This window comes from Pristis pectinata, chromosome 4, assembly GCF_009764475.1.
Source record: "Pristis pectinata isolate sPriPec2 chromosome 4, sPriPec2.1.pri, whole genome shotgun sequence".
NCBI classification, from domain to species: Eukaryota; Metazoa; Chordata; class Chondrichthyes; order Rhinopristiformes; family Pristidae; genus Pristis; species Pristis pectinata.
The window spans coordinates 114114261-114132957 of NC_067408.1; the positions used below are offsets into that span (position 1 = coordinate 114114261).

Sequence of the window (18697 nt, forward strand, 5' to 3'; positions counted from 1 at the left end):
CTGCCCTGGGAGTGTGTGACGGGACAGTGCAGAGGGAGCTTCACTCTGTATCTAACTGTCCCTGCCCTGGGAGTGTGTGACGGGACAGTGCAGAGGGAGCTTCACTCTGTATCTAACTGCCCCTGCCCTGGGAGTGTGTGACGGGACAGTGCAGAGGGAGCTTCACTCTGTATCTAACCATCCCTGCCCTGGGAGTGTGTGACGGGACAGTGCAGAGGGAGCTTCACTCTGTATCTAACCATCCCTGCCCTGGGAGTGTGTGACGGGACAGTGCAGAGGGAGCTTCACTCTGTATCTAACCATCCCTGCCCTGGGAGTGTGTGATGGGACAGTGCAGAGGGAGCTTCACTCTGTATCTAACTGCCCCTGCCCTGGGAGTGTGTGACGGGACAGTGCGGAGGGAGCTTCACTCTGTATCTAACTGCCCCTGCCCTGGGAGTGTGTGACGGGACGGTGCAGAGGGAGCTTCACTCTGTATCTAACCTGTCTTCATTTTCCACATCTGCTTTTGTTCCAGATCCAAGCCTCGCGCAGGTATATTTCATATCATCAGGAGAAGTTTGGATACAAGGAAGCAAACACAACATTCGTCCAGGGTTATATTGAAAAACTGGGAGAAGCTGGAATTCAGTACAACAGCTTTGATCTTTTAGTGTAAGTGCTGGGCAGAACTAGTCCATTACATTCTTTAATGTAGCTGCTTATTACTTTGGTCATCCCTCCCCTGAATGTAATGACTGACGTGTTGTAACGGTTTTATGAATCATTGGTACACTTCCCAATGTCTTCAAGTATCCATTCTCAGTGCATGTAGCCAGACCCCAAGCAGGATGAATCTGCTGGAGGAACTCAGCGGGTCGAGCAGCATCTGTGGGGGGGGGGGGGTGGGGGGGAAGGAATTGTCAATGTTTCATGTCGAGACCCTGCATCAGGACCTAAGCAACATTGTATTCCACCAAAAAAGGGCATAAAAGCCCAGCACAATCTAGACCTCTGGTAGACACAACACCAATCGCAGGAAATACATTTGGGCAGCACAGTGCACCAACTAGTCAAGCTGCTGCCTCACAGCTCCAGAGACCTGGGTTCGATGCTGACCTTTGGTACTGTCTGTGTGGAGTTTGCACGTTCTTCCTGCGACCACATGGGTTTGCTCCACCTCCCAGGTAGGTGCAAGTTGGTAGGTTAATTGATGGCTATTAATTTACCCGATGGGTTAGGTGAGCGGTAGAATCTAGGGGCAGTTGATTGGAGGAGGGGTTGAGTGTAGATGGTGTGAGATGGTCGGTTGGGCCAAAACACTTGTTTCCGTGCTACATGACTCAGTGACTCCAGCATCACCTTAAAGTGTTGAGAACCAATGGGAACACTCCAATGGGCCATGCCTAGTGACAAACCAACAGGATCCAGGTCCACCCATATGTTGATATCTCCCATGGAACCTGTGCTGTGTCTGTTTTCAGACCATTTGTCCAACACTCGGTCGTGGATCATGGTTCCTTCCAGCTGATCATTGTGCAAACCAGAGCCACTTGGACTGAGATGAGGACAAGTTTCTTTACAGAGAATGTGGTGAATCGTTGAATGCTCTTGAACACGAAGGGAATCAGTGGACATGAGGAATGGGTGGGAAGGTGGACGAGAGGCAGGATCTGCTTTGTTGCTGTTCAACATAAGGTGAAATTGAATCAATTTTTTGTTTGTAACATTCCTGGAAAGCCTCCATTGGCATTTTGCTGGATATCAATATCAATGCAAGTCATTTTGCCAAAGAATCATGCTGGCACTGAAGGATGCCATTGAGCCCATTCAGTCCATGCAAGCCCCTCATCAGTCCAACGATTCAATCCAATCCCTGCTCCCTCCCCAGATCCCTGCATGCTATGCATTCCCAAGTACCTATCCATTTTGCTTTTGAAAAGCCCGATCGATTCTGCTTCCATCAACACTACAGGCAATCATAACTGCTCCATGTAGAATTGTTTTACTCTTTTTTTATTATTCATTCAAGGGATTACCCATCCCTAGTTGCCCTTGAGAAGGTGGTAGTGAGCTGCCTCCTTGAACTTCTGCAGTTGTTGAGGTGTGGGTGTACCAACAATACTATTAGGGAGGGAGTTCCAGGACTTTGACCCAGTGACGGTGAACGAACGGTGGTGCATTTCCAAGTCAGGATGGTTGTGTGGCTTGCAGGGCAACTTCCAGGGGGTGGTGTTCCCCGTGCTTTTGCTGCCTTTATCCTTCTAGCTGGTAGAGGTGGTGGGTTTGGAAGGTGCTTTCTAAGGAGTCTTGGTGAGTTGCCGCAGTGTATCCTGTAGATGGTACAAACTGCTGCCACTGTGTGTTGGTGGTGGAGTGAGTGAATGGTTGTGGATGGGGAGCCAATCAAGTGGGCTGCTATGTCCTGTATGGTGTCGAGCTTCATGTGTGTTGTTGAAGCTGCACTCATCCAGACATTCTCGTGCGTATTCTATTCCCGCACCCCCCCACTACCACCACTACCCCCCGCCTCCCGGTAGCAGTAGGGATACTGAGGAGCTGATTGGGAGGCAGTTTTTGCAAAGATGCGAAAATAACAGGGTTATTGTAATGGGAGACTTCAACTATCCAAATATTGAGTGCCAAACGTTTAGACGAGGCGCAGTTTGTTGAGTGTGTCCAGGACGGATTCCTGACACAATATGTTGACAGGCCGACTAGAGGGAATACCATATTAGATCTAGTTTTAGGTAATGAACCGGGTCAGGTGACAGATCTATTGGTGGGTGAGCATTTGGGGGACAGTGACCATTGCTCCATAACCTTCAGAATTGTCATGGACAGGGATAGGAGCAAAGAGGACCGGAAGATATTTAATTGGGGAAAGGCGAATTATGAGGCTATAAGGCGAGAACTTGGGAGTGTAAATTGGGATGACATTTTTGAATGGAAATGTACTATGGAGATGTAGTCGATGTTCAGGGACTTTTTTGCAGGATTTTAGGGATAAATTTGTCCCGGTGAGGCAGAGAAGGAATGGTAGGGTGAAGGAACCGTGGGTGACGAGAGAGGTGGAACGACTAGTTAGGAAGAAGAGGGCAGCATACATAAGGTGTAAGCAGCAAAGATCGGACAGGGCTTGTGAGGAATATAGAGTAGCAAGGAAGGAACTTAAGGAAGGGCTGAGGAGAGCGAGAAGGGGACATGAAAAGGCTTTGGCGAGTAGGGTTAAGGAGAATCCCAAGGCTTTTTTCTCATATGTAAAAAGCAGAAGGATGGCTAGAGTAAAGGTAGGTCCAATTAAAGACAAAGGTGGGAGGATGTGTCTGGAAGCTGTGGAAGTGGGTGAGGTTCTCAATGAATACTTCTCTTCAGTATTCACCAAGGAGAGGGGTCTTGATGATGCTGAGAACAGTGTAGGTGAGGGTGATGTTCTAGAGTACGTAGATATTAGGAGAGAGGATGTGTTGGAGCTGTTAGAAAATATTAGGACAGATAAGTCCCTGGGGCCTGACGGAATATTCCCCAGGCTGCTTCGTGAGGTGAGGGAGGAGATTGCTGAACCTTTGGTTAGGATCTTTGAGTCCTCGTTGTCAACGGGGATGGTACCAGAGGATTGGAGGATGGCGAATCTTGTCCCCTTATTCAAAAAAGGTAGTAGAAATAGTCCAGGGAATTACAGACCGGTGAGCCTTACATCTGTGGTGGGTAAGCTGTTGGAAAGGATTCTAAGAGATAGGATCTATGAGCATTTGGAGAAACATGGACTGATTAGGGACAGCCAGTATGGCTTTATGAAGGGAAGATCTTGCCTCACAAGCCTGATAGGGCTCTTTGAGGAGGTGACCAGGAAGATTGATGAGGGTAGTGCAGTGGATGTGGTCTACATGGATTTTAGTAAGGCATTTGACAAGGTTCCACATGGTAGGCTTCTTCAGAAGGTCAGAGGCCAAGGGATCTGGGGAAGCTTGGCCGTGTGGATTCAAAATTGGTTTGCCTGTAGAAAGCAGAGGGTTGCGGTGGAGGGAGTGCATTCAGATTGGAGGGCTGTGACTAGTGGTGTCCTGCAGGGATCGGGTCTGGGACCTTTACTTTTTGTGATATTTATTTACGACTTAGATGAGGGGGTGGAAGGGTGGGTTAGCAAGTTTGCAGATGAAACAAAGATTGGTGGTGTTGTGGATAGTGTGGAGGGCTGTCGAAGCTTAGAGAGGGATATTGATAGGATGCAGAGCTGGGCTGACAAGTGGCAGATGGAGTTCAATCCAGAGAAGTGTGAGGTGGTACACTTTGGAAGGACAAACTCCAAGGTGGGGTACAAGGTAAATGGCAGGATTCTGGGCAGTGTAGAGGAGCAGAGGGATCTGGGGGTTCATATCCACAGATCACTGAAAGTTGCCTCGCAGGTGGATAGGGTAGTTAAGAAAGCTTATGGGATGTTAGCTTTCATAAGTCGGGGGATCGAGTTTAAGAGCCGCTAAGTGATGATGCAGCTTTACAAAACTCTGGTTAGACCACACTTAGAGTATTGTGTCCAGTTCTGGTCGCCTCATTATAGGAAGGATGTGGAGGCGTTGGAAAGGGTGCAGAGGAGATTTACCAGGATGCTGCCTGGATTGGAGAGGTTGGATTATGAGGAGAGACTAAAGGAGCTGGGGTTGTTCTCATTGGAGAGAAGGAGGATGAGGGGAGACATGATAGAGGTATACAATATATTGAGAGGAATAAATAGAGTGGACAGCCAGCCCCAGGACACCAATGCTCAAAAGAGGACATGGCTTTAAGGTATTGGGTGGGAAGTTCAAGGGCGACATCAGAGAGAGGTTTTTCCACCCAGAGAGTGGTTGGTGCATGGAATGCGCTGTCTGGGGTGGTGGTGGAGGCGGGTACATTGGATAAGTTCAAGAGATTGTTAGATAAGCATATGGAGGGATTTAAGTTAGAGGGATATGTGGGAGGAAAGGGTTAGATAGTCTTAGGAGTGGTTTGAAGGGCAGCACAACATGGTGGGCCGAAGGGCCTGTATTGTGCTGTATTGTTCTATGGTTCTATGGTAAGTTTGTGCCCTGAGTCATTCAAATTTCTATTAATGGGCACAGCATCCCTCTATTTCCCATCTCCAAACCATCTTTATCATGTCCACCTCTGTCAAAACTCCTGCCAGACTTCTGCGCTCCAAGACCAACCACAGTCTCCCAGAACCATTCAAATGAATCCTTTCCACACACCCTCTGGGCCCACGTCCTCCCTTAATGTGGTGACCAGAAATGGGATGCAATACTCCAGTTGTGGTCTGTCCCAGTGCCTTATACATGCTCAGTGTAACCTCTCTGCTTGTGTACTTTATGGTTTAAGGTGAGGGGGGAGAGAATTAATAGGAACCTGGGGGGCAACTTTATCACACAGAGGCTGTTACGTACATGGAATGAGCTGCCAGAGGAAGTGGTTGAGGCAGGTATATTAACAACATTTAAAAGACACTTGGACAGGTACATGGATAAGAAAAGTTTAGAGGGATATGGGCCAAACATGGGCAAATGGGCCAGCTGAGATGGGAGTCTTGGTTGACATGGACCAGTTGGGCCAAAGGGCCTGTTTCTGTTCTGTATTGACTCTGTGACTCTTTGGTTTATCATCACCATCTCAGCATGTTCTGCCACCGGCAATGATTTATGCACGTACACCTAGGTCCCACTGATTCTGCACTCCCTTCAGAATAGTGCCATTTGGCCCAACTTGATTCTCCCTTCTGTCATAATACAGGCTTATATAATGTGCCGCTTGTCTGTTCTCATCTTGGGAGATTGAATGACTCCCAAGCTGAGAACAGACAAGAACAGACACATTCACACACTCACAGTAACTTCCAGCCATGTTTTGGCTGTAAGTTACTGTGAGTGTGTGAATGTGTGGTAGAATCTGGTGGGGGGGGGGTGGTGTGCAGTTGATGGGGAGAATAAAATGGGATCAGTGTATGATTCATGCAAGTGGGTGATTGATGGTTGGCATAGAGTCCGAATGGCCTGTTTCTGGCTGTATGAGGGCAACACTGTAGTGTAGTGGTTAGCATAACGCTATTACAGCACCAGCAACCAAGGTTCAATTCCCACCGCTGTCTGTAAAGAGTTTGTATGTTCTCCCCGTGACTGCGTGGGTTTCCTCCGGGTGCTCCGGTTTCCTCCCACATTCCAAAAGACGTACAGGTTGGGAGTTGTGGGCATGCTATGTTGGCGCCAGAAGCGTGGCGACACTTGCGGGCTGCCCCCAGCACGTTCTCAGTAATGCAAAAAGACGCATTTCACTGTGTGTTTTGATGTACATGAGACTAATAAATAAATACCTTATCTTATATCTTATCTAAGTGAATATTTAACCATCTAATAAGATTGTTCATATTTCCCATCAGCTCAAACTGCGTCATCTGCTTGTGTCCAGACAAAAAGGCAGTCTTTGAGGAAGCTCACCGCGTCCTTAAGGTCAGTACATGCAAGGCACAGTTTTAATAATATTAGATTCTTTGGACTCCTGCTGTGCATCATCCCCTGTGTTGGCCCATTGAGATCCCAGGTTTACACCCTGATCTGTGCTGACTTAAGTGGTCCCAGATGGATGTGAATGGTTTGCATCTCCTGTGCCCGGTGAGTATTAGAACGATACCTCCGTGTCAATTCCTCTGTCTTAAGCTACTCTTAACTCAGCTTGGCTCACATACAAGGGTGAAAATAAAACACAGATGCTGGAAATCTGAGACAGAAAGAAATTTGGCATAGCCTCTTTGACCCTCAGCAATCTCTATTCATGCATTATAGAAAGCATCCTATCTGGATGCATCACAGCTTAGTATGGCAATGTTCTGTCCAAGCTCCCAAGAAACTGCAGAGAGTTGTGGACACAGTTCAGCACATCACGGAAACCAGCCTCCCCTCCATGGACTCTGTCTACACTTCTCGCTGCGTCGGTAAAACAGACAACATAATCAAAGACCCCACCCACCCTGGATATTCCCTCTTCTCCCCCCTCCCAATTGGGCAAAAGGTACAAAAGCCTGAAAGCACGTACCACCACGGTCAAGGACAGCCTCTATCCCACTGTTATAAGACTCTTGAACAGTCCCCTAGTACAATAAGATGGACTCTTGACCTCACAATCTACGTTGTTATGGCCTTGCACCTTATTGCCTGCCTGCACTGCACTTTCTCTGTAACTGTATTCTGCATTTTGTTAGTGTTTTCCCTTGTACTACCTCACTGCACTGCTGTAATGAAATGATCTGTACGATCGGTATGCAAAACAAAGTTTTTCACTGTACCTCAGTACATGTGACAATAATAAACCAATTCCAATTCCAAAACGGAAAATGCTAGAAAAACTCAGCATGTCAGGCAGCATCTGTGCAAAGAGAAACAATTAACATTTCCAGTCTGTGACTCTTCCAGAACTGGAAATGAAAGAGATGGAGGCAAGTTTTCAGTAGGACGGAAGGTGGGGGAAGGATGTGCAGAACAAAGGGAATGTCTGTGTTAGGATGAGTTGAAATGGCTCAATGGGGACAGTTATCAGCACATTAAGCTAATAGGCCTGTGGAATGAGTTGTTGGTGGTAAGATGATGGGACTTGCCTGGCAGACTGAACTTGCAGCATGATCCTGACTAGCTAAGTAAATGGGCCGAAAAATGGCAGATGGAACTTAATGCAGACAAGTGTGAGGTGATGCACTTTGGGAGGACAAACCTGGGTAGGACTTACACAGTGAATGGTAGGGCTTTGAGGTATGTGGTAGAACAAAGGGACCTGGGAATACAGATCCATAGTTCCTTGAAAGTGGCGTCACAGGGAGGTAGGGTCGCAAAAAGAGCTTTTGGCATTTTGGCCTTCATAAATCAGGGCATTGAGTACAGGAGTTGGGATGTTATGTTGAAGTTGTACAAGATATTGGTGAGGCTGAATTTAGAGTATTTGTATGTAGTTCTGGTCACCTACCTACAGGAAAGTTATCAATAAGCTTGAAAGAGTGCAGAGAAAATTCAAGAATGTTGCTGGGACTTGACCAGAGTTATAGGGAAAGGATGAATAGGTTAGGACTTTATTCTCTGGAATGCAAGAGAATGAGGGGAGATCTTATAGAGGTGTACAAAATTATGAGAGGTATAGATAGGGTGATGGTATGCAGGCTTTTTCCCCTCAGGTTGGGTGAGACTAGAACTAGAGGACATAGGCTTCGGGTGAAGGGTGAAATATTTAAGGGGAAACTGAGGGGATCTTCTTCACTCAGAGGGTGGTGCAAGTGTGGAATGAGCTGCCAGCGGGTTCAATTGTAACATTGAAGAGAAGTTTGGATAGGTACATGGATGGGAGGGGTTTGGAGGGATGTGTTCCAGGTGAAGGTAGGTGGGACTAGGCAGAAGATCAGGTGGCATGGACTAGATGGGCCGAAGGGTCTGTCTCTGTGCTGTCAATGTATGCATAGAATAAGGAAAAAAAACAGAAAATGGAAAATGTTGGAAAAACTCAGCAAGTCAGACAGCATCTATGGAAAGAGAAACAGTTAATGTCTCATCTGAAGGATACAGATGAGGGAGCTAACTCTGGGCCCATGTGCTCCTGGAAATTTCACCACTTGTCCTCCTGCTCCTGCACATCCTTGAATATTTTTATAACTAATAAGAAAGCTCTTTATTTGTAATGATTTTTCTATGCTGGGTTTTGCACAGTGCAATCTACAAAAGATTTTGTGTGGCACAGCGATGAAACGAGTAGAGCTGTCTCCTCACAGCTCCAGTGACCCAGGTTCGATCCTGAGCTCCGGTGCTGTGTGTTTGGAGCTTGCAAATTTTTCCTGTGACCACATGGGTTTCCCTTGGGTTCTCCACCCTCATCTCAAAGACATGCGGGTTGGTACGTTGATTGGCCACTGTAAATTGCTGCTCGTATGTAGATGAGTGGTAGAATGTGTGGGAAGTTGATGGGAATTGGGGAGAAGAAAATACTATTAGTGTAATGGGTGTTGATGGTTGTCAGGGACTCCGTGAATCAAAGGCCCTGTTTGTGCCGGATGACTCATAGAGTCGTAGAGTTATACACCACAGAAACAGGCTCCTCGGCCCAATTCTGCCATGCCAACCAGGATGACTCAGCTAGTCCCATTTGTCTGTGTTTGGCCCAAATCCCTCTAAACCTTTCCTCTCCATGTATTATCTGATTGTCATTTAAATGTTGTTCATGTACCTGCCTCAACCACTTCCTCTGGCAGCTCATTCCATATACTGACCACCCTCTGGGTTAAAAAGTTGCCCCTCAGGTTCCAATTAAATCTCTCCCCTCTCACCTTAAACCTTTATTCTCTAGTTCTTGATTCCCCAAACCTGGGAAAAAGACTGTGTGCGTTCACTCTATCTATGCCCTTCGTGATTTTATACACCTCTATAGGGACTGTAAAACTTCTAAGGTTAATCTCTAATTACTAGAGATTTGGACAACCACAGTGAGCAGCAGAAGATTGATGTTCTTTCTGGGTCAATGCACTGTGTAATGAATTGATCTGTACGAACTGTATGCAAGACAAGTTTTTCACTGTACCTCGGTACATGTGACAATAATAAACCGATTCCAATTCCCTGTCTGTAGCTTGCCTCTGGGTGGGTTTCTGTAATTTGCACAGAAACAGACAAAATTCTTCAGGGGCTACTCTTGCTCCTGTTTCTTATGTTCATTTTAGAAATGGAAATAAGTCCCTTGAGCCTTTCCCAGTAATCCGGTTGTGGATGTCGCTAGCGAGATTGGACATTTATCCCTAATTATTCCCGATCCCCTTATCCTTGTGCGTCTACAAAATTATCAGTCTCAGCCTTGAGTGTTCTCAATGACTGATCCTCCACAGGTCTCTGGAGCAGAAAAATCCAAAGATTCTCAGCCTCCTGAGTAAATAAATTTCTCCTGATCTCACGCCTAAGTGGCCCTCATTCTCGACTAAGAACTCCCTAGTTCTGGTACATTGGTATAGTGCCTGTAACATTTTAAAAAGGTCATCTCTCATTCTTCTAAAGTCCAGTGAAAAGCTCATTCAACTCAATAAGACCATATAGGACAACCCCTTATCACCACAGGATCGCCACAGGATGAAGTTAATCTTTGCTACAGCCCCTCAAAGTGCCTGACTCTTACCTTTCAATCTAATTAACATGTGATAACCCCTTCAGAAGTTATACTGGCTGGAATATTGGCCTGGATAGAGCGGGCATGGAGAAGATGTTTCCATTAGTAGGATCTGAGGGACGTCCCTTTAGAACTGAGATGAGGAGGAATTTCTTCAGTCAGATGGTGGTGAATCTGTTGAATTCGTTGCCACAGAGGGCTGTGGAGCCCAAGCCATTGGGTGTATTTAAGGCAGAGATTGATAGCCTCTTGATTGGTAAGGGAGTTAAGGGTTACAGGGAGAAGGTGGGAGAATGACCATGATTGAATGGCAGAGCAGACTCGATGGGCCAAATGGCCTAATTCTGCTTCTATATCTTAAGTTCATACTCCAGTCACAGGATTGGTATAGGGCAGTCCCACCAGGAGTTATTGTCCAATTACGTGCCTCTCAGGATTGACAAGGGGCTATCCCACCAAGTGTTATAATCCAACCACATGGCTCTCAGAATTGACAGACGACAGCCCCACCAAGAATTATAATCCAATTACATGGCTTTTGCGGCTGGCAGCGGTCACCCTACCAGGTGTTGTAGTCCATTGCTCAGCTGTCAGGATTGCAAGATGACGTAATCTATCAACCACCATGGGAATGTTGGCCGTACAATTGGTTTTCATTGGGATAAGGACAAACTGTTGGAACCATTCATTGACCATGACTAATTGACCCTAACTGAATGCTCACTTGGACAAGGGCAGTACAGTGCCACAGCAGGTAGTGCTACTGCCTCATGGCTCCAGAGACCCGGATGTGATCCTGATCTTAGGTGCTGACTGTGTGGAGTTTGCACATTTTCCCTGCGACCACATAGATTTCCTGTGGTGTTCTGGTTTCTTCCCACATCCCAAAGACAGGTTGACTGGCTGCTATAAATTGGCCGTTAGTGTAGGTAAGTAGTAACAGTATCAAAAGTCAAGGCTGAGTTTATTATCATATGCACATGTGACAATAATAAACCAATTCCAATTCCCAGGCCTTAATTAAAATGCAGTCCTCTCCCTGCTCTCTCTACTTCTCTGTGTGACTTTCCATAACTCATGGCCAACCTTTTTAATGTTCACAGTCAAAGTCGAGTTTATTGCCATAAACACAAGCACATGTACGCACAGGTGCAATGAAGAACTTACTTGCAGAAGCATCACAGACACATAGCATCAGATAAACAGTATTCACAAGAAAAACATAAATTAAACATAAATCATACACAATTTTTTCAAGGAAGAACACATTAGATTAAAAAAAACAAAGTCAATTTTAGTGCAAAGTGATCAAAGTGGTCATAGTGTTGCTAAACTGTAGTGATTAGGGTTGTGCCGGTTGGTTCAAGAATCAAATGGTTGAAGGGAAGTAGCTGTTCTTGAACCTGGTGGTGTGGGACTTCAGGCTTCTGTACCTCCTGCCCGATGGTAGCTGCAAGAAGATGGCATGGCCCGGATGGTGGGGATCTTGGATGATAGATGTTGCCTTCTTGAGGCAGCACCTTCTGTAGATACTACCAATGGTGGGGAGGGATGTGCCCGTGATGTATTGGGCAGAGTCCACTACTCTCTGCAGCTTCTTACGTTCCTGTGCAGTCGAATTGCCGTACCAGACCATGTTACAACCAGTCAGGATACTTTCAACAGTACATCTGTAGAAGTTTGTTGGAATGTTCAGTGACATGCCAAACCTCCTAACCTTCTAAGAAAGTAAAGATGCTGGTGCGCTTTCCTTGTGATTGCATCTATGTTCTGGGCCCAGGACAGGCCATCCCATATGTTAAAAGGGGGATTGTTGGGAACATGAGAGAGAATAAGTTGCATCTACAAAGAAAAAATGAGAGGGGGAATGGGATTGATGGGATGGCTCAGTTGGTAGCCAACATGGAACAGATGAGCCAAATGGCCTCTTTCTGCCTCATAGTAACTATGACGGGATTGTCTTAAACACCATCAGGCGGGAGATTCAAACCATTGATGTCCAACTGGGACCACCTGAGTCAGCATGCACAAGGCTGCAAACCTGGGATCTTCCTGTTCACCGGGACAGCAGAGAGGATGGTCTTTTGTGGGGTGGGGGCAGGGGGTTCCAACAGCCCCCTTTAATGTTATATCAGGGGACTGTTGGGAGCTGATCGTTCAGCTGCAGATCTAGAGTCACATGTAATCCAGATGGGATAATGACAGTAGATTCTCCCCTCTTAAGGACATTAGTGAATGAGAAGGACTCTTACAATGATCTGTCGTTTTCACAGCTGATGTTGGCTTTTCATTCAAGATTTATTTAATTTGCTGAATTTTAAATTCCCCAGTGGCCCCGGTGGGATTTGAACCCAAGTTTCCAGATCAATAGTCCAGGTCTCTGGAGTACCAGCTCGCCAATGTAACTTTTATCCTTGGATAGGTTAGAGAGTGGATATTCCTGTACAGGGTTATTAGTAGACACTCAAGAGAATATGGCTGAAAGGCATTTATTGACTTTCTTAGGAGTTACACATACAATGATTACCAGTAGTAAAATTAAGTGTTTATTTAGCATACTTTTTACATTAAATTTAGAGGCTCACCATATTACTGTTTATGGGAACTCACTGGGGCAAACTAGTGGCCCACTTAAAAAGTAGATGAAACTGTGAAATATTTCAGGAAATTCTGAGGTTAGGAAGGTCTCAGACACATAAGTCAAGCTTTCCTCTTGAATTCCGAACTCTTTTATTCTAAAATCCCTCAAAGCACCAGAGATCCGGGTTCAATCCAGACTGTGGTCCTGTCTGTGTGGAGTTTGCACGTTCTCCCTGTGACTGAGTGGGTTTCCTCTGGATGTTCCCATTTCCTCCCGCATCCCCTTGATATAGGGTTAATTGGCTACCGTGAATTACCCCCAGTGTGTAGGTGAGTGGTAGAATCTGGGAGGAGTTGATGGGAATGTGGAAAGAACTTTAAAAAATGTCAGATTAGTGTAAAAAATATAAAATAGAATATAAAAAGTATTCAGATTAGAAGTCATAAGTTTAAGATCAGAGGTGAGGGACTTAAAAGGGACATTGGGGGCAGCTTCTTCACGCAAAAGGTGGTGTGTATTTGGAATGAGCTGCCAGAAATTGTGGTTGAGGCGGGCACATTAGCAACATTTAAAAGCCATCTAGATAAGTACATGGATAGGAGAGGTTTAGAGGGCTATGGGCCAAACACGGGCAGATGGGACTAGCTCACCGGGCAACACAGTCAGCATGGATGAGTTGGGCCGAAGGGCCTGCTTCATGACTATGATTCTATGACTCTAGTGTACATGGTTAATTGGTGGTCAGCACGGATTTAGTGGGCCAAAGGGGGGCAGGAGTGAACTAGGGAGTCATGGAGAGAGCGGTCCCCGTGAAAGGCAGAACAGTGTGGGGAGTAAACAGGGAAAAGCGGAGCAGTGATAGGTGGACAAAAGAGGGGAGGCGGGGTGGACACGGGGTGGTGATAGGTAGATGCAGGTAAATGATAGTGATAGGTGGGGGAGGAGGGGAGAGCAGGTCCACCGGGGGATGGGTCTAAAGTAAGGAGAGAAAGAAAAAAAGGCTAGGAAAGGGAAGAAGAGAAGCATGGAGGGGGGCAGTTGTGGGGAAGGGGGGTGGGATTACCTAAAATGGGAGAATTCAATGTTCATGCCGTTAGGCTGCAAGACGGAAAGTGAGGTGCTGTTCCTCCAGTTTGCGCTTGGAATTCTCCTGGCAGTGGAGGAGGCCGAGGACTGACATATCAGTGATGGTGTGGGAGGGGGAGTTGAAGTGACTGGCAGCAGGGAGATGCAGATCGTGTGATGGACGGAGCGCAGGTGTTCTGTGAAACGGTCACCTGGTCTGCGTTTGGTCTCACCAATGTAAAGGTATTATTGTTGTCACCCATTCATTATAGAAAAGAAAAACTGATGCAAGGCTTTTTAAAACTGTAAATGTCTAATTTTTTCAAACAATAAAAGTAACAGAGAAAATCCCAGCACTCTCCGTGGTAACCCAAAAGAAAGGAAAGGCTTATATTTCTGTTCTGTCTTCGACATCACTCTTAGGATGTCCCAGAGCACTTCACAGCCAAAATAATTTGAAGAGTTGCTGTGACAGAGGAAACACATCAGCTGCTGGCTCCCACAGATAATCTGTCTCACTGAGATTGAGTGCGGTATAAATATTGGCCAGACAACTGAAGAGAATTCCCTTGTCTGTTTTTTTAATGGTGCCTTGTATTAATGTCTCATCGAAGTTGTGTGGCACTACCTCAGTATATCTTTAGAGCGTCAGTCTTAATTATGTGGTTGTGTCTGGAGTGGGACTTGAACCTATAACTTTCTGACTCAGAGGCTGTGCAGGCAATGGTGGTTTGAGGTTTCTGCAGTATCACATTAAATAAAACACAGATTTGCACTTCATTTCACTATAAACAAATAGACATTTCCAGTCTTCTAATGGAAGCCTCAGTGATGGCAAATGTAATTCACTGCTCTGGATCAGCAGCCTCCGCCCAGCATACAGAAGTTTCTCCCAGACTCATGACTCCCACCACCAAAGAGGTCGAGGGCAGCTGGTACAGGGGAACACCACTATCCAAGTCACATACAGTATCAGCCTGAAAATATATTACCACTCCTTCATCAACGCTGGGTCTAAATCCTGGAACTTCATCCCAACAGCACCCTGGGAGCACCTTCACCAGAAGGATATCAGTCGGGGCATTGAATACAGGAGTTGGGATGTTATGTTGTACAAGACGACTTCAGTGAGGCTACATTCGGAATACTGAGTTCAGTTTTAGTTGCCCTGCTGTAGGAAAGATGCCATTAAACTGGAAAGAGTGAAGAGGAGATTGAGGAGGGTGTTGCTGGGACTTGAGGGACTGAGTTATGGAGAGAGGTTGAGCAGGTTGGGACTTTTTTCATTGGAGTGTATGTGGGCTGATCTTATAGAGGCGTATAAAATCATGAGGGGTAAAGACAGAGTGAAAGTGCACAATCTTTTTCCCAGTGCTGGGGAATCAATCAAGAACTAGAGGGCGTAGGTTTGAGAGGGAAGAGATTTAATAGGAACCTGAGGGGCAACTATTTCACCCAGAGGGTGGTCAGTGTATGGAACGAGCTGCCAGAGGAAGTGGTTAAGGCAGGTACATTAACAACATTTAATAGGTACTTGGACAGGTACACAGATAGGAATGGTTCAGTGGGGGCCAAACACGGGCAAATGGGACTGGCTCAGATGGGAATCTTGCTTGGTGTGGACCAGTTGGGCTGACGGGCCTGTTTCTGTGCTGTATGAGTCTATGACTGCAGTGGTTCAAGGTGGCTCACTGCCACTTTCTCAAGATGAAGACAATGCACACATTCCCAAAGAATGAATAAATGAAACGACAGCAGCGTTTGAGGCAGCGGATCACTAACCCCTCTCAGGGACAGTCTGGGATTGGCAATGAATGTCAACTCTCTCCAGCAATGCCCACATCCTGTGAATAAAATGTTATATATTAAAGAAATAAGTATAAAAGAAATAAGTTCTTATACTCCTGGTGCTTCTGAATTGGAATTGAGTCGAGGGAGCAGCCAGTTGTGAAAAAAATAAGCTCCAGGGAATATTTTGTTTGTTACAGGAAGGCGGAGAAATGTATTTCAGTGACATGTACGCCAGTGAGCCTCTGGATGAAGAGCTGAAGAAGGACGCTGTGCTCTGGGGTAACAGTTGGCCATTAGCATTCTACAGCCCACTAGGGCAAGTAAACTAAATCCACCCTAATGTCAGAGTGGAATCAGGAGCTGCAGTAGCTTGTGCACAGTAATCTTTAATTTGCTTTTTTCTCTGCCACTAATAATGGCCAAGGACTATCTGGGAAAATATCAGCTAGGCTCAGGATAATGAGTCATAAACAGCATGGAAAAACGCCATTTGGCCCACGATATCCATACTGAACAATCAGCACCTATCTGTGTTAATCCAGTCTTCCAGCACTTAGCCTTCTACGTCTGGGTGGTTCAAATGTTTATCTAGACATTTCTTAACTGCTAGTGTAACTGTGTTCATGGTTATTAGCCTCACCTGTGGCAGTGAAGGGCTGTTACATGACTCAGAAATGTGACATGTTTATTTTAAGATATTTATTATTTTACATTGCTGGCAATGCCAGCATTTACCAACCATCCCTGATTGCCTCTGAATTGAAGAGGCAGTGAGACATCAACTATATTGGTGGGTGTGGAGTCAAGCGTGGGCCAGATCATGTAAGGACACCAGACCCCTTCTCCTGTGCATCAACTGGGCTCTTTCTAGTTATATTCCAGATTTATTAAATTCTCCAGCTGCTGTGCTTCTCGGTCAGTGGTTCCAAAGTCTGACTAGTACTCCAGTAACCACAGCGCTCTGCCATCATATAACTTTCCCAGTTCTACTGCTGGCCTTCCAGTAACAGCTCCTCCCCTCTGCCTCTCCATGAGGCAAAGCATGCACATTGATAGGAAGTCCTGTAAAATGATGTGAAAGGTTCTAACCAAATGCATCCCTTTTTCTTTATGTGTTTGGTGGAAGGGGAGGGTCTGGCTGGTGCCCTGTACTGGAAGGATTTAATCAGCCTGGTCAAAGCTACCGGATTCAGCACCCCTTATCTCGTCACTGCGAGTCATATCAAGATTCAGAAGGCTGAACTTCTCAAAAAGACTGGTAAATATCTTCTGTGCTTTTCCCATGCCTTTACCCTCAAAACACCTCATTCTCATCTCTGTTACTCTCACTCTCTCTCACTTCTCTTCCCCTATTACTCTCTGGAACTCAAACCCTCCCCTCACACTCTCTGGATCTCATTCCCACCTGTGATGTGATACCACACTTCCAAATCTCTCTCCTGAATTCGTTCCCAACACTCAATTCCTCTGAAACTTAGTCCCAGATCTCTATTACTCTCTAGAAAACAATCACAGCTCTCTATAACTTTCTCCCATTCCTCCACTCCTCTCTAGAATCCTGGGGACTCAGTCCCAGTCCTCTATTACTCTCAAGAATACTCCCAGCCATCTATTAATCCGTTATAAATGAATACAGTTCCCAGGGAAAATTTGCCATCTCACTTCCAGCCCTCAATTACTCTGCATTACTTCACCTTTTATTACTCTGTATCTCATTCTCAGCCCTCTTTTACTCTCTATGACTCATTCCCTGCCTCTCTTTAATTCATTATGAGTAGTACGCATCCAGTTCCCAGTTCTCTGGATATCTCCCATTTTACATTTTCTAAGACGTTGATCCTCTGGTAATTTACTTTCCCAGGTGACGTGCAGTATGCCTCTGGAACTTATCGCTTTTTCAAACTGCCTGCAGTGAGGATCAAGCAGAAAGCTCTTGTGACATACAAGGGGACAGTGGCTGACCACCAGCAAGAGCTGCACTTTGATTCAGTTCACATTTTCAAAGTAAGGAAGTTCAAGTAACCCGCGAGCATTCCAAAGAAACTTGGGTAATATTTTGCCTGATCAAAACAATTTTCCAACTCGTATTTGAAAACCAAAAAGCTGCAGATGCTGGAAATCTAAAACAAAAGCAGAAAATACTCAGCAGGTCAGTCCGTATCCGTGAGAAAAGAAACTGAGTTGAGGTTTCAGGTCGAAGACCCTTTCTCAGAGGTCAAACATTAGCTCAATTTGTCTTCCCACACTTTAAACTCTTATTTACCTTTCCCCATCAATATGCACCCCTCTCCCCACCCCATCTCCTTCCCTTCAGTCATCCTCTCTACACATTCTTCCTTATTCCCTGTTTGTCCTTGTCTTGTAATGTACCGTGCTGCTGCTGCAGAAAGTTAATTTTCATGGCATTTATTCCCTGCATATGGATGCCTATGACAACAATAAACTTAATTTGCTCCTCACCCTCTCTTTCCCCTTCCCTTTACCAACTCTCTCATGTTCCCCCCTCTCCCAACACTTTATTCTGCATTCTGTTATTGTTTTACCTTGTACTACCTCAATGCACTGTTGTAATGAATTGGTCTGTATGAATGGTATGCAAGACGAGTTTTTCATTGTACAGTGACAATAATGAACTAATTTACCTCTCACCCTTTCTCTCCACTATCTCCTCTCCACTGTCCCTCCCCAGATCTCTGTTGCTGTAAGACTGGAGACCCAACCGAGACGGAACAGAGCCAAACTGATCCACAGTATTCTGGACAAAGCTCCAAACATAGATATTTAATGAAGGCCGTCCTCTCCAGATCGTTCTGGATCAGTTAAATCTCCTCATCCTATAACGCTTTTACAGAAGCAAAAAACTGTAGATGCTGGTAGTCTGAAATAGAAACAGAAAACGGGTCAGGCAGCATCTGTGGAGATAAGTACAGAGTTAATGTTTCAGGCCAATGACCTTTCATCGTAACTGGGAAAAGTGTTGATCCAGAGGAAGGCGGGGTTTGGGGGGGGCGGGGGCAGGAGGCAATGAGAGAACAGAAGACGATGTCTGTGATTGGGTGGGCTGCAGAAGAGATTACCTGACAACGTAGGTGAGGGAGCCAGGTGAAGGATGATGGTAAAGGCACCGGT

General features: G+C 45.8%; 1 protein-coding gene across 1 annotated transcript in view; it reads left to right on the top strand.

Annotated features, from left to right (window-relative positions):
• Positions 1-18697, top strand: part of zgc:153372 (uncharacterized protein LOC767695 homolog) — a 34806-nt gene that overhangs the window by 9448 nt on the left and 6661 nt on the right. Inside the window, exons 4-8 of the mRNA XM_052015263.1 lie at positions 518-654; positions 6386-6455; positions 15766-15847; positions 16695-16826; positions 17430-17572. Coding sequence (XP_051871223.1) covers positions 518-654; positions 6386-6455; positions 15766-15847; positions 16695-16826; positions 17430-17572 — 564 coding nt within the window. The remainder of the gene's footprint in view (positions 1-517; positions 655-6385; positions 6456-15765; positions 15848-16694; positions 16827-17429; positions 17573-18697) is intronic.